The sequence below is a fragment of the Centruroides sculpturatus genome, unplaced genomic scaffold (assembly GCF_000671375.1).
Source record: "Centruroides sculpturatus isolate CEXI.00-Female unplaced genomic scaffold, Cexi_2.0 scaffold996, whole genome shotgun sequence".
In the NCBI taxonomy this organism is placed as follows: Eukaryota; Metazoa; Arthropoda; class Arachnida; order Scorpiones; family Buthidae; genus Centruroides; species Centruroides sculpturatus.
Genome location: NW_019385236.1, coordinates 156,893 through 171,998, shown reverse-complemented (window position 1 = coordinate 171,998; position 15,106 = coordinate 156,893). Strand labels below are relative to the sequence as shown.

Genomic DNA, 15,106 nt, shown 5'->3' with positions numbered 1-15,106 from the left:
TAATATATATAATATATATATAAATAAAAAGAAAAAAAAATTATATAACAATCAACAAAAACGTCATGGAATGTAGTGCAAATGGTACAGATCAAAAAGAGCTTATTACCAAAAATTTGCTAATTTTAAAATACAATATTTACAAAATGATCTGAAATACATTACACAAGGCATGCAAACATTCATATGAATACTACACAAACATAGTATAACAGGAAATTACAATATGACATTTATTTTCACCAAAGCCACTTCTTCGACATATAAATTTGTATAGAAATCTAGATTAAGAGCAAACAAGATTTTTTTTTTTTTACTTATTTTTTGTATATTAAAAATTCTATGACATCGTATGAATGACTGAAGAAGGCCTCAAAAAGTTGATGCCTCTGATACGCTGTACAAAATGCTAAAATTACAAACACCATAGAAATTATGGTGCCTTCCAAATATCACAATAAGTTCACAATGATTTGTTCCCAAAATTCTTTTAAAGTAATCGAGCAAGTTAAACAATACTAAGTAGTGGCACATCATATTTTTAAGTACAAAATTCTATGGCAGGCCTGCACGTCAGAAACTTTCGACAAAACTAGCTGGAAAAAGACCAGTTCTACCTGTTCTCTGCAAGGTACCTTTGTACCATCCATCGTCTCTCTTCTTGTGAACATAAACAATATCTCCTACTTTTAATTCTAGCTCGTAATCACTGTTTGGTGGATAAGGCACGATACAACGAAATCTACAGAATTAAGAACCGGATATGTTTAGACTCCATTTGTAAGTGCTAATTTTAAATCATAGCTTATAAGTACGGAAGGGGGACGTACTTACCTTTCTTTTATTAAAGGTGCAGGTTGTTTAGAACGAGAAGATAACCTCTGTACTCCAGCTGCATTACCATCTAAAGAACACGATTTCTTATGAAGAGCTGTCTGACTACCTAATGCCTCACTTGGACATGACACTGATCTAAAAATAATATAATATTTAAAAAAAAAAAATACATTTCATAAATGTCATTTTTATTTAATTTCATTTACAAATAATTTTGACTTTTTGATAAGTCAGTATTATTAGTAGAATTTATTAAACAATTTCCCTAATTCAGGAAATGTTTGGAAAAATCAGCTTCTTTCAGGGATTGAAAATTTCTTTCTTCGATTCATCTTGTTTGAGTTATCTTGACTTAAACTGCTTTCTTATTTAAAAATTTTTTTCTGCATTAGAAAAAGAAAAATTCATTAAGAGTTAGTTCAAGGAAATAGATGAATTGTGGAAGAACAATTAATAATTCCAACTTTAAAAAGAAAACAACTTGAGTCAAAAGAACTCATTCAAGAAGAATTGAAATTTTGTCAGCTTTAAAAAAAAACTGATTTTTCTAAATGTTTCCTGAATTGCAAAAATTCTGTATAAAGTGCGCTGAGAGTTGAATAACATTAAACAAATTTCTTTATGTTCTAACACATTTGATTTTCTAACTCCTTCCTGGAACTTTTTGAACACATGTTATAAATAAAATTGCAAGAGTCGCTCTGAAAAATTTTAAAATATTGCCAACCATTTTGCCAGTTTTAAATTTTTTCACCACTTCAAACTATTTATCGCCATCAGTTTTACTTATTAATTAATGCAGGTACTGGTAGCCTTATCAGTTTGGCATCTGAAAAGCAAAAGTAACATGTTAAGCTGTCACTTACAGGGAGAGGGCTAGACATTCGGGTCTCCAATTTGAACGAAACATGGTGAGTACATAGCCTTAAACACAAACAACTCCTTGTCCAAATAACAGGACCTACTTCTCAAGCATATATATATATATATAAAAAAATGAACAAGTTATGTCACATTAAAAGAAACGAGTTTTTATTCTCAAACTGTGAAACAGTCAGCATTACATCAAAAACTATGATTATATGTTTAATTTCGTCATTTTGTCTTCTTTCTAATGACATAAAATACGCGTGGAATTCCGAAAGTGCTTTTTTATATGTATTTTATTGTTTGATTTAAAATTTACGCGAAAATGAACATATTAAATTAAAGAAAAGCTGTAAATTATCTGCTTACACGGAGTGACATCGGGTTTATGTGAAATTTGAGAGGAAGGTGTTACTTTTAGTGTCGGAAGATGATCAGTGTAGCTCTCACTGACTACTATTAATACTGATAATAATGTCGATAAGTCGTTAATTGTTTTGTTGTCTTGTAGACATTGTAACGAACAGTTGCAGTGAAAATAATTTCATAAACGTGAGTTAAATACAATAAAATTATTTTAATGATTTCATAGCATGTTGTTAACGTTAAATCACATCGATATGTTCCGAAATGTATGCTTAAATTGACTACAAGTATAATTATTCCATATAATAGTACTAGGATATCGCNAATGGATAAAGGCCCATAGTGGCATATTTGGGAACGAGAGAGCGGACCTCCTAGCTAAGGAGGCGGCACACATGACTGACGTGACTCAAGGCAGGATCCCCATTTCGGGGATAAAGAGACTACTCAGAGACGAAACCATTGCAGAGTGGCAAGACAGATGGTCATACTCTCAGAAAGGAAGACACATGTTTTGGTTAATACCAAGCGTGGAAGAACGAGTCAAAGAACTCAATTGGCTCCCTATGGATCACATCAATTGTCAACTATATACAGGCCACGGGAATTGCTACTCATACTTAAAGAAAATCGGTAAAAGGCAATCAGAAGTATGCGATTGTGGTAGCGGCATTCAAGACATAAGTCATCTATTACTTAACTGTTACAAGTATGATAAAGAAAGGACAGAAATTCTAAGTCTTCATCATTTAAACACTGGAAATAATGACCTACAACTCTATAACCTCATCAGAGATAAGTGCCTCAAACATGACCTCAGGACCTTCGTGAGAAGGACACTTTTGTAAAGGTGATGGAGAAAGTCCTCTTCACCACCTATTGACCGGAAAGCTTCCGGCACATGCTTGTCAAGTTAGACAAGCAGGCTGTACAGTGTTATTTATGTATTTTATAACTTTTTACTCTATGTACTTAATGTCAATTTGTAATAATGTTAATTTTAATAAACGAAACGTCCTCCTTGTGATGTGAAAACGGGACAAGGATGATTCTGATCCCCGAAAGGGGAAATGATGACCATCAAAAAAAAAAAAAAAAAAAAAAAAAAAATGTATTCAAACATCAAAACAATGTTTAGTTACATACTTGGTTGGTTGAACATAATTTCCAGGGAAGACGCCATTCTGCCTTGTTTTCATAGAAGTACCTTTGAACCAACCATCTTGACATTTTTCATTCACTATGTACAGTTCACCTCGTTTTAATTCTAATTCATCTTTCTTTTGTGGATGGTAATTGTACAATGCCAAATAACTAAAATAAAAAATAAAAAAAAACATCAAAATTAATTTTATCATTAAAAATAGAAAATGCTCTTTCTAATTCAATAAATTTACTTACTAAAGCTGTGAAGCCAACATTTCTTCATTCTCCAACACCTTCGATCCATTTGCACTAGGTGAAGACGGGTTAGCTGGTGTCGGATTACATGGTAGGACAACTTTATTATCTAGTTCTTCGCCATCTTGTGAACTTGTATTTACAGATATTGTTTCGCATCTTTCTTTCCACTAAAAAAAGATTAATTATGTATTAATTTAACTAAGAAATTTTACATTGTAACATTGATGATGATATATATTTTACATGAACGATTCTAACCTGTGTTGATGATGCATCAGATGAAGATTGCACCATAACTGTAGGATTTGAAGGTCCTGCTGATGATATATCGGGACAGTAAGCTCCTTGCGACATGGAAGAAGTTACAACATTTGAAGATGGAAATGCATGTAATCCATGTTCGATAGTTTGAAAATATCGTTGATTGCTTGAGGTTACACTCATATTGTCTTTTAAATAGGTTTGAGAAATGGCCGTATCTTCCTGTGTGGCAGGAGTCGATTCTCTATGAATTCCACTTGATACAATGCCAATATTTTGTGTTGATTCATTATTGGTAATTGGAACAAAATTAGTTATCAGCGGAGACGATCGTCCTTGTTCTTTCTCAAGACTTCCAGAAATATTTGATACCGGAGAAAAAATTGGGGAATCTTCACGAGAAACTGCATGTCCAGAATCGCTTAATGAAGAAGTATGTTGTTCTTCCTCTGTTTCTAGAGTGCCTTCAGCAGGCTGCTCTATTGAAACATTTTCTGATTCTGGAGAAACATTTTCTTCATGAGAAGGTAATAACTTAACTTGATCTTCTGAATAATTATTTGTATGTAGAGACATCAAAGAAAATGCATCAGGAGCAGGAATAGCATCATAAGATACAGTAGGAGGTGTGAGTCTGGAAATACTATGATTATATGTTTCTGGATGGGAAACCTCTTTGTCACTTAAAGTGACTGTGGCTATTTGCATAACATTCATTGTTTGCTCTCTATCATAATTATTTATGTGGGGTGTTTGAGTAATTAAAGAATGACTATTAGTATCTAAATAATTAACAGAAGATTGTGGTACAGCATGTAATGCATGCTCTCTTTTGTAATTGTTGCAATAACTAATTTGAGGAAAAGACTGTAAATTATTCGACAAACCAATAGCATTTAACGTACATAAATTTTGGTCTCTTTGATATATAATAGATTGCGAGACTTGAATATTTGGAGGACTTTCCCTAGAATTTGCAGTTATCATCAGATTATGTTTTCCATATGTTGAATGATCTCGTTGATTGCTATCAGAAGGACAAGGGACACCTGAAGAAAGAGGAAGAGATGTCTGCCAAATAGATGAGCACAAAGGATCATGAAGTTTCATTGCCACCGTCGTAAAAATTGGAGATGAAGGACACGTCGAGGCTGTCGTAGTTACTGACACCGAAGGTGACGACGTAGGAGGAGGAGCACAGTATTGCATATTTGAACTTGCAGGAAGGGACACTGGATGCACGCCTGAAAAGATGTAAAACAAAAAGTTTAGAAGAAAGAGAAAAATTAGATATATTTTAACTAAAAAAAATTTGAGTATTCAATAAAAACAAGTTTATATTTCATAAAAATTTAAAATATAAATATTCCATCTGAATATTGCATTTAAGGATTNTAAAAATTTAAAATATAAACCTTATCAATAAAAATATTTAAAAATATACAATAAAATCTTAATTAAACATACTTTGTACAATTTTTTAATTATTACTTGTTACTATGGCCCTATTCACTTTGATGTCAAAAATTCTTAAATTTAATTTAAAACACTTTTTTAACTGAAAAACTTCAATTTATTGTTGCATAAATTAATTTTAAATCAAAATAACCATTATTATTTTAACAAATATTTAAATTTTTTTTTGTGTTATGTCAAAATGTATTTCTCATTTAACATATAATTAATTTAAATGCAAATTTCATTTGATTTCAGCTAAATATAGTCAAGTTGCCATGAAAGTCTTAAAAGAAATTTAATTCTGGAATTAAGACTACATACAGTCAATTCCACTTAATTGAGGCAGCTACATTTTTGGGCCAAATTCTCAAAGAACAGAAACCAAACTAATAAACTAATACATAATTTAAACGCTTAATTGTGACAGTAGCAGAAAAGGAATTTAGCAATTTTTGATATATTTTAGGGATCTTCCAAAAATATGTCAACACAGTACACTAATCTCGTGTAGGTCTGATGGTTAGTGGAGACAAAGCAATTTTGTCTTTCACTCAGACAGTTCAGTTTTTCTGGAGGAGGTCAGCACAGCAAGACACATCACACCAAGATCCTGTCTGAATGTGAGCTACTGACCCTGCTCTGGATTGGACCAGACAATCTCTTTAATAGAGAGGGAACAAAGACCCCAGCCAATATTTTGAGGTCTCTCGACTACGTTGGAAGACAGCTAGAGTTCTCTTGGAAGGTGTTGTGTGCATGATTACATCTAGACTCAGACAGCAGCCATCCAATCGTTGGGACCAGCATCTGGAGCTGGCAGATTCTACGGATGTTCCAGCCAAAGTGGCCCATTTCCAAGTAAAGGAAACTGTGCTCAAAGAAAGGCCATGAGGTAACTTTTGGACGAACCTGGATATGTTCTAACTAAAAAGGGAGAAAGGGAGGGTTGATTGTTCGATCAGGAACAGATCAAATGATCAACCCTTGTTTACATCACTACTAATATTTGACATTAGTGAGGTTGAGGCCAAAGTTTTAAATGCGAAAATGCATATGTCAGATGTTCAGCGCCGCTTTTCTGTAAGCCTAGAAGTTTGACAATAGCATTTGGATAGTCAGTGGAATCATGCTCGACATTCCAAACACCATTGTCAAACTTACAGAAAAGCAGCACTGTACATCCAACGTACATGTTTTCACGTTTAAAACTTCGGCCTCAACCCCGCTATTAGCATGATGTGAATCGTCTATTGTCGTGAGTCTGGCAAATTTTTAGTACAAATATTTTCTGTATTTTGGTTTAATAAAGCATTAAAATAGTGTCTAATTATTATTTTTTTTACCCACATATATATTTTATTTTAGAATTTATTATTAGTTTGTTTAATTCGGGCAGCCTTTTAATTGGGCCAAAATGAATTAGTCCCAATATGTCCCAATTAAGCAGAATCGATTTTATACACCTATAAGCCTATTTCGGAGTAACAGTTTTATTCTAACTGCCATAAACAAAATTAATTTTTTCATTAGTCTAAAATACATCAATATTGGCAAAACTGATAGAAAGAAATACTCACTGGAGACGACGGTAGGCTCTGTCTGATTACACGCAGGCTGAATTTCACACGTCGTCGTCGACAAACTCGGTCTGGTCATTTGTTGACTGAACAGGAAAAGAAACCATTTAAATGGTTGGCCCATCATGTATTTCCACAACTACAATGTAATCAATATAAGCAATTGTGTCAGAATTAACTTTAAATAAGTAATACCTTAGTTATAATTCAGTTTGTGATACTCACTTGGATGAAAGCTTCATTAATGCTTTTGCAGAAGCATTTAACTGAAAATAAATAAAATTACCTATAAATGGAACCAATCATCAACTAATCACTTTTTGTTTTTGTTTTGTTTTTTGTCTCTTCTTTTTTCCTCAATTAACATTCTGCAGATCTGACTGAAAAATTATCACATCCATTGTTATCATAATCTTCTTACTGCTGCAACATTTAGTAAGCACTTTATGAAAATGACAAATGTATTATTTTTAATGTTTAAATTTAATCAATTTTAAATCGCAATTCTTCTTATGTATAAACGTTCAGCTGCTACCTGATGTTTTCTTTTAATTAATTTAAATCGTCGCATATATGCTTTTGAAAAAGCTATAAATAATGTTACAATTCTGCTTCAGTTCATTCAGTGAATAAGTGATTATTTACTGTAATTTTGTCTACAAATGTATTCATTTTAAAATGTTTTTAAGTGTAGCCATAATTTTATATGATAAATGGACTTATCTGCTTGCTTCCTTATCCTATATAGTAGCTAATGTAGCAAAAAGCAACCTATACATTTTTATAGTTTATAAAAAGTGTCTATTTTTCATTTTTTAAGTTTAATGTAAGTTTTAACTGAACAATTGTTTAATGTAGAAAAAAAGTCAAATCTAATCTTAGTAAACAATATAATGTACAGGTACAAAGGAGATATAATATATAATTAATATATAACATTGAGAATAATCAGGAAAGTCAAAGAAAGCAACATTGAAATTTTTATGGACATCATGCCAATAGGTAAATCTGTAGTAAATTATTTTTTCTAGTTTTTGAATTAAAATTTAAAAAAAAAAACATTTAATTTCAAAATCATCAAGAAGTTGTTCCAAAGTTTTTCTTACATCATTATTAATTCCAAAAGTCTAAATTTATTACATTAATGTGTAAACGATAATACAAAACAAATAAAATCATATCAGTATAAACACAAGAAGACGACTTAACTTCATTTTAATTCACAAATTTCTAATTTCTTCGTAAAATTCAAAGGTAAACATCAATTAAAAACATAAGCTTCGATCAGAATGATAAAAATAGATCAAATTTTTCTCATATCATCTAATTTCTTTAATGAATTTAACTTTCTAAATTTGTTTTCATAATAAATTTGCATTTATTCTGTACTTTTATACAGTATTAAAAGAAAACTGAGTATTTTTTTAGATGTATGAATATCATTTGGGGATTTCCTAATTTTTATATATCAGCATTGGAGCATCCTCATTTTCAATAAAAGTGACTGATTCACCGATGGTAAAATAAACATTTTTACAGTGAATAAATCGCTTTTATTCAAAAGATAAGACTTCGTTATTTTTAATTTTAATAATCATCAAATATAATGATTTTGTGAAATATATTATTTTGAACTGTTATTTCAATGACTTTAAAAATATTAAATTTTTGGAATAATTTAATTGTATTTTTGTATTATTAATTTTGAAAATTAACAAAGTCCTTATCAATAAATTATATACATTAAAATAAAAGCAAGAAATTCTTTAAAAAAAAAAAATGTATATGTAGAATTATTTATTGTGACATCATCACAATGCCAGGTTGCAATTTTTAATCATATTCTTAATTTATTCAATTTAAAACATATGCTCTCCATCTCAAATTTTTAGTCTTGCCCCTGTACATCATACTTTTCCTGATAACAACAGTCATGCCATTCATCTATGTAACTCCATTCAGGGAAAAATTTTTTAATCGAATTCACGTGACTTCTGGTCTAGACCAGAAGTTTATATATAATTAATTGATGCCGTCTGCCCCTAAGCTTTCCATATTTGGTCTTGGCTTTCATCTATCTAACACTGTTCTCAAGATTAAGGAAAGACAAGACAGATGACAGTGAGAATTTATAGGTCTACGAATCTTTCAAATTATAGCCCAATTTGCAAGCATTGAATCAGATAAGTCCCCCAGATATGAAATCTTTTGCCCTATTTAAATAAAATGGATGTAATTCAAGATCTATTAGAACTGATCTGACGTTAACATGTTGGATTTGATTTTTTCAATGTCGGATAAATATTTGCATATTATAGATATATATAATTTAATGTAAAGAACTGTATTTATGTAATCACTGAATTGTATATATTTATCATAATTTCATTCATCTAACTTATTGTTTTAGTGTGTTTGCATACAATGTTTGTTTTTTTTTTTTAAATTCCGTCAATGGATGCAAGAGAGGTTTTTTGGTGCATGTTCTGTAATGCTTGTTTGATTTTTATACACAAGTTATAAATTAAAATTCCGAATACTTACATACTGCTGACAATTCACCAAATTTACCAAGAAAAATATTAATAATCAAATATAATTTAAATGAAAAGATGCAAACATGTGAGAGAAATGAATTCGTGATGAAATTTTGCCCAATTACTGGAATAAACTGGCAAAGTAACTAACTACTGTCAGAATTTTACATTACACGTTAAGTATGTAAATTATTGAAAGTTTATGTTATTTGTTTTTTAGCAAATGAAAAGTGTAATGATTTTAACAGTACTTTGTTGTAATTTCATATTAGTGTTAATAGAATTCATGTTAATTTAACTTACGTAAGCAGTTATTTAATTCTATGTAAATTAAAATTATAAAAGAATTTGTTTTGCAAAGAGTTATTTAGTTAAGGAATTATGTGTAAATGAATTCATCAAGTTTTGTTATTTATGATTTTCAACTAAAGTATGTTAATAGTAACAGAAATTTCATTGGTTCCCAGCTATTAATTAATATTTGAAGCAAAATAATTTTACCACCTGCTCAATTGCCGAGTTTCATTTTCCAGGATATCGATTCCAAGAAGAATCTGATGCATTTGCTTCTTGATTCCTTTGAATGATTTTATATATCAACAAACTGAATTTCTGATGCTATTATATAGTATTTGAAAAAGTCCCGTTTAAATTTTTTTTTTAAATATATGTATAATTCAAAGAAGTCAACCTTTAGGTCTAATGTTATCTTGATGTGTCTATTCAAATAACTGAAGATATACTTTATCCAACTTTAAAGATGACTCAAGAAATTTGANACATACATACATAATTTTCATCTATGCGAGTTTTTATTAATTTTTTCAAATACTATACATCTCATCTCCAAAAAATCCATGTAATTTATTCACTTCAGATTTGGAGAATTTGACCAAAAGAAATTTTAAAAAGGTACATAATTATACATTATTATTTATATATTTAAATAAAATTTTAAAAAACTTGAATACAAACCTCTACAAATGAAATTGGAAATATTCCTGATCTTTCTCCAATTTTTCCTTCTGCCCAATTAGAATCAACTTTTCTCATAAATGTTACAGTTTCACCCTTAAAAATTATTAATTAAATAATATTAAAATTAAATTGTAATTACACAACAACTTATAAAATTAATACGGTACAACCCATCTAAAACAAAACCTGCTTATATGGAAAAATTCTTCAGAGTGATTTCTATGTTAAATTTTATAATAAGCTAAAAACCTAGCCTATGCAAAAATAGAACGAGTTTCTGGATATGAAGAACGTAATCTGAATAAAGTAAAAAATTAATTTTTACAAATATATAAAATTGCCTCCAGATATAATAGTCATTGCACAGCTTAACAAACTGTATTCGCAGAATTATTTTGAACCTTGTTGGATAAAGAAAGGTTAGGTAGCAAGGGGGACACAGATAGAATCTGCTGTTAGAATTAACCACAGGCAGAATCAACTACTTTTAAGAATTGTGAACTTTCAAGAGTAGAATGAGTTTCTGAGAATCAAGATTTCAAGAACAAGCAATGAATGTAATTCATGAAAACAATGAAAATAAGGAAAGTAACAGTGTTATCAATTTGCCCTGTATGGATTAGTTGATAATTAGGCTACAGAGATTGAAGTAAACAATTATAATCCTGAGATGCCAAATCACAGAATAACTTGGTCATTGTATTACTGTAATGTTATTAGAATTTCTGACAGCATATAAATACACTAGTTCTTGTACTCAAATAGGTTTATTCACTTTGAAGTTATAAAAATCTGAGAATTAACTTGTTTGTATACCTAGCACAAGTCTCAGTAGGCTTAAAATCAGCAACTTCATAAGAAAGATTGTATGTAGTCATTACAGAGATCTACAAAGTTCCCTTCCAGCCCTCATCCTGAAAAGGTTGATCATCACTGTTCTAGATTTTAGAATATTGATATCTTTATTGGTATTTAATATTTGATAGCAGTATATTGATCTGATATCAATATATCTCAGTATCAAGTTCAATGTGAATATAAAAATTTTGGTTTAGCACAGCCATAGTGAAAACTCTGTAAAAATAAGATAAGAAACGTCTGATGATTCACTTGATAGTGATGAAATGACATTCTGGGTTAATGTAATCAAAGTATATCTTAAATTATTATTTAGAGACATATGTTGGAGTCAGAGTCAGGCCTTCTATAATTCTAGGGTCAGAATCAGTGGAACTGCCTAAAATTCTGACTTGAAGTAAGAGTTGGGGGCTTAGTCTACAAACTCCAGTCCTGAGCAGTATGCATAGCATATATAATTAAAATATATATACAATATATTATTTATTTTTCAGTTGTAAAAATCTCATTTTAATTGAATCTCATTCACATGTCAAATTATGAAGGCGATTTGCTATCCACTTCAAGGGGCAGGAAATATATTCCAAATTGTTACATTTATAACATCACTTATGATGTAAGCGACTAATAAAAATTGATACAGGGATTTGTCTTTAGTTATCAAGTAGGTGTAACTTTTCAAACATTTTTGCTTTTCTCGGTAACTGATTTATTAAAAACTACACTTCAGCCACCACAAAGTTGTTAAAACAGTTAGGACAACAGCATTTGTTTGGTGAAAGTTTAAAGGTCGTGCTACAAAGGTGATTTGCCGATCAGTTTAAAGTGTGGGAAGATATTCAGTTTTCTTGCATTTATGATCTTAAGTTTCTTTTTCATTACTACTACACTACGGTTCTTGTCAAATGAATGAATAACTTCAGAAAAATTTATAGTTTTTTGGTATCATAAACTTAATTCCAACAATAAAAGAGATGTTTAATAAAATTATGTGTAATGATAAATGGTGATTGACAACTTAACCAGATTAAACTTCTCTAACAAATAAATAATATTGTTCAACTTTTTATAACCTGCCCTCCTCTCCTATTCCTATTTTAAGCCAGTCTTTATTCGATGCCTATGGTCAAAATTCATCATCTGAAAGAGTATTTTAACTGATTCTTTGCTTTTCTTTTAAAATATTTCATATATAATTAATTCATTTGGAATATCAAATGCAGGACATTGCGTTTTCAGTTATGGACAAAAACACCCGTTATTTAGATTGTCTGCTATTTAGAGATTAATATGATAGATGTCCTATTTGAAGGGTCTGGGGATTGTAAAAATGTCCGTTAAATAGAGGTATTCGCTATTCGGAAGTGTCCATTAATGGAGGTTTCACTGTATATACAATATATATATATGAAGGATTTCTACATTAGAATTGTCCTCCTTTTACAGTAGACTTTTACAGGTACTTGATTATATCCTGCTTTGTACATAAAAAAAATTCAATAAAACATTAAATTTAATTTTTTTAAAAACTATTTTACACTTTTTACTAACTACTAAATGCGAGATTATCATAAATTAAAATTCCTAGCTCAGTAATTAGCTTATAATCAGGACATAATCACACTTATAAAATAGAAAAGAATTAGTCAAACAGGCTACCATTGTGCAGGCATGACAATGTGCAAACGTACTTTGTGAAGTAGCTCTGTCCAGGGTAAAATATTTTAAATATAGATGGAAATAGGTGTTCTGTTGAACAATGAAAAATGTTGTACTCAGTGAGGTATTTGAAAAGTAATATGTAAAAATTATAAATTGATTTAAAATTTTAAAATCTTTACTTCTTTCACAAGTAATTTTTGTAAAACTAAAAAAGGAGAGATGAATAGCATTTATAAAAATAATTAGAGATTTTACTCAGTATGAATTTGATTCAAAATTCTAATGACCATGACATCAAAGTAACTAGCAAGTTATATACTGGTCAAACTGAATATTTAATGTGTTCTGGCTAATATATATAATACCACCAAGAATGTATAAACCTTTTAAATGACATAACAGTACACAAATATGCATAATTACATTAAAAAATCATATAATTTTATTTAAATTTCAATTTTAATTCAAATCACAATTGAAAATTCCATTCTAAAGTAATTTTCAAGATCCTTAATTTAATCTAAACTGCATTATTAATTACTGAATATTAAATTCAGTAACAGTCTTACCTTTAAAAATGTTAAACAGTCTTTATCATCCTTATTATTGGCATGGAAATCATACAGAGCTTTTCCCTGGGGAATGGGAAAATGAAGTGGTACAATGATCTGAATATGTGTAGCTGGAAGATAGCCCAATTTTCCATTTGTTTCTCCTTCATACCAATTCTGATCTATTCTTTTTCTCAGAACAATCATATCTCCTTTTTTAAAGGATAAATCACTATAGAAATAAAAATTTATCATATATAATTTACCATATAATTAGTAAAACAAAGTAAATGTATATTTTATGTATTTAAACTAATACATACATACATACATACAGTACAATATTTAGATTAATACATAAATAGTGTAAAACCTCTGGTTGAACCACCTTTACAAAAGATCAAACTTTTCATAAACAGGATTAAACATATAAAAACTGATCTAAAATTAACATTAGGTGTTAGATTGTTTAGTTATTTACACTATCACTTAAAAGGGTTTTTTGACAATTCAGCACATCTGCAATGTCCTTCTAACTCTGACAATTAACAGAGGTCAGGGATCATTCAGATGATGTGTATTAACAAATTCTTTTTATTGCATTTTCGATTGGTAACTTGCCGATCTCTCTTTGGTAAATAGATGTAATCTACAACAAGAATTACACTCTCCTGTTTGACAATCAATTACCCATTACATAGTAATATTGACAAATACCATTATAATATGTAACTGCTAAATAGTAGGTGATTATCAAACAGGAGGGTGTAATTCTTGTTGTAGATTACATCTATTTACCGAAGAGAGATCGGCAAGTTACTAATCGAAAACGCATGTAATAAAAAGAATTTGTTAATACACATCATCTGAATGATCCCTGGCCTCTGTTAACTGTCAGAGTTAAAAGGACCTTGCAGACATGCTGAACTGTCAAAAAACCCTTTTAAATCACTGTGTAAATAAGAATTAAACATATATATTTTCTTTAAAATTAAAACATCTCTAACATGTCCAGTTAATCAAAGAAAATTTTCTGGCTGCAACCACTTACAACTTATCAGTTTGAGGATTCCATATTGTATGCAAAGCATTAAAGCTTAAAGGCTGGTTCTTACTATAACAGAATAACATTGCAGTGAATTGCAAAGTTTTAATGCAGGAAAAGGGACTTCTTATGAGTTATGTGGCGTTCAACTTTAACAATGACGACAAATGAAAAAATATCCATCAATGCAAAAGCATCATCTACATTGCTGTCATTGAAGTTGCTCTTAAAGTGTTACATAAATACCCTGAAACCTTGGCTGTAGACCATAGCCTATACACAGTTATAACTTATTCGTAAAATTCATTCAACTGTCAAAGACACTTAAAAATCTATGCTGTTCCTTTCCTATGGGTTTTATTCTGGAGCTGAACCCCAAAACCTTAATTATAAGTTGTGGCCTGTATATAAGAGCATCTTATCCACAAAAAATTCAATATTCCTGCACAAGTTTTGCTTCTGAGAATTATACACGAGGACAGTCTATAATCAAGATTTTAGTATAATTTAAATTGATTATTTTTATCATATTTTTCATTTATTCATTTTTATTTTATACATCAATAAAAGAAAGAAAAAACGGTTTATTAAAAGTGCTTACAGAAACAAGAAAGAAATAATATATGGAAAATTATACTGAAAGCAAACTTAAGTACTGTAATATTTCTCAAATTCTGGCAAATTATTTGTATAATAAAAATTCTA

General features: G+C 29.8%; 1 protein-coding gene across 1 annotated transcript in view; it reads right to left on the bottom strand.

The window, feature by feature from the left end:
- Positions 1 to 295: 295 nt before the first annotated feature.
- LOC111636533 (SH3 domain-containing RING finger protein 3-like) overlaps positions 296 to 15,106 on the bottom strand; it is a 47,017-nt gene continuing 32,206 nt past the window's right edge. The window contains exons 4-12 of the mRNA XM_023381814.1: positions 13,375 to 13,588; positions 10,283 to 10,378; positions 6,996 to 7,036; positions 6,771 to 6,856; positions 3,733 to 4,979; positions 3,472 to 3,641; positions 3,213 to 3,384; positions 835 to 1,004; positions 296 to 742 (exon numbers count right to left, since the gene is read on the bottom strand). Of these exons, the coding sequence (XP_023237582.1) occupies positions 574 to 742; positions 835 to 1,004; positions 3,213 to 3,384; positions 3,472 to 3,641; positions 3,733 to 4,979; positions 6,771 to 6,856; positions 6,996 to 7,036; positions 10,283 to 10,378; positions 13,375 to 13,588 (2,365 nt within the window). The 3' untranslated portion in view covers positions 296 to 573. The remainder of the gene's footprint in view (positions 743 to 834; positions 1,005 to 3,212; positions 3,385 to 3,471; positions 3,642 to 3,732; positions 4,980 to 6,770; positions 6,857 to 6,995; positions 7,037 to 10,282; positions 10,379 to 13,374; positions 13,589 to 15,106) is intronic.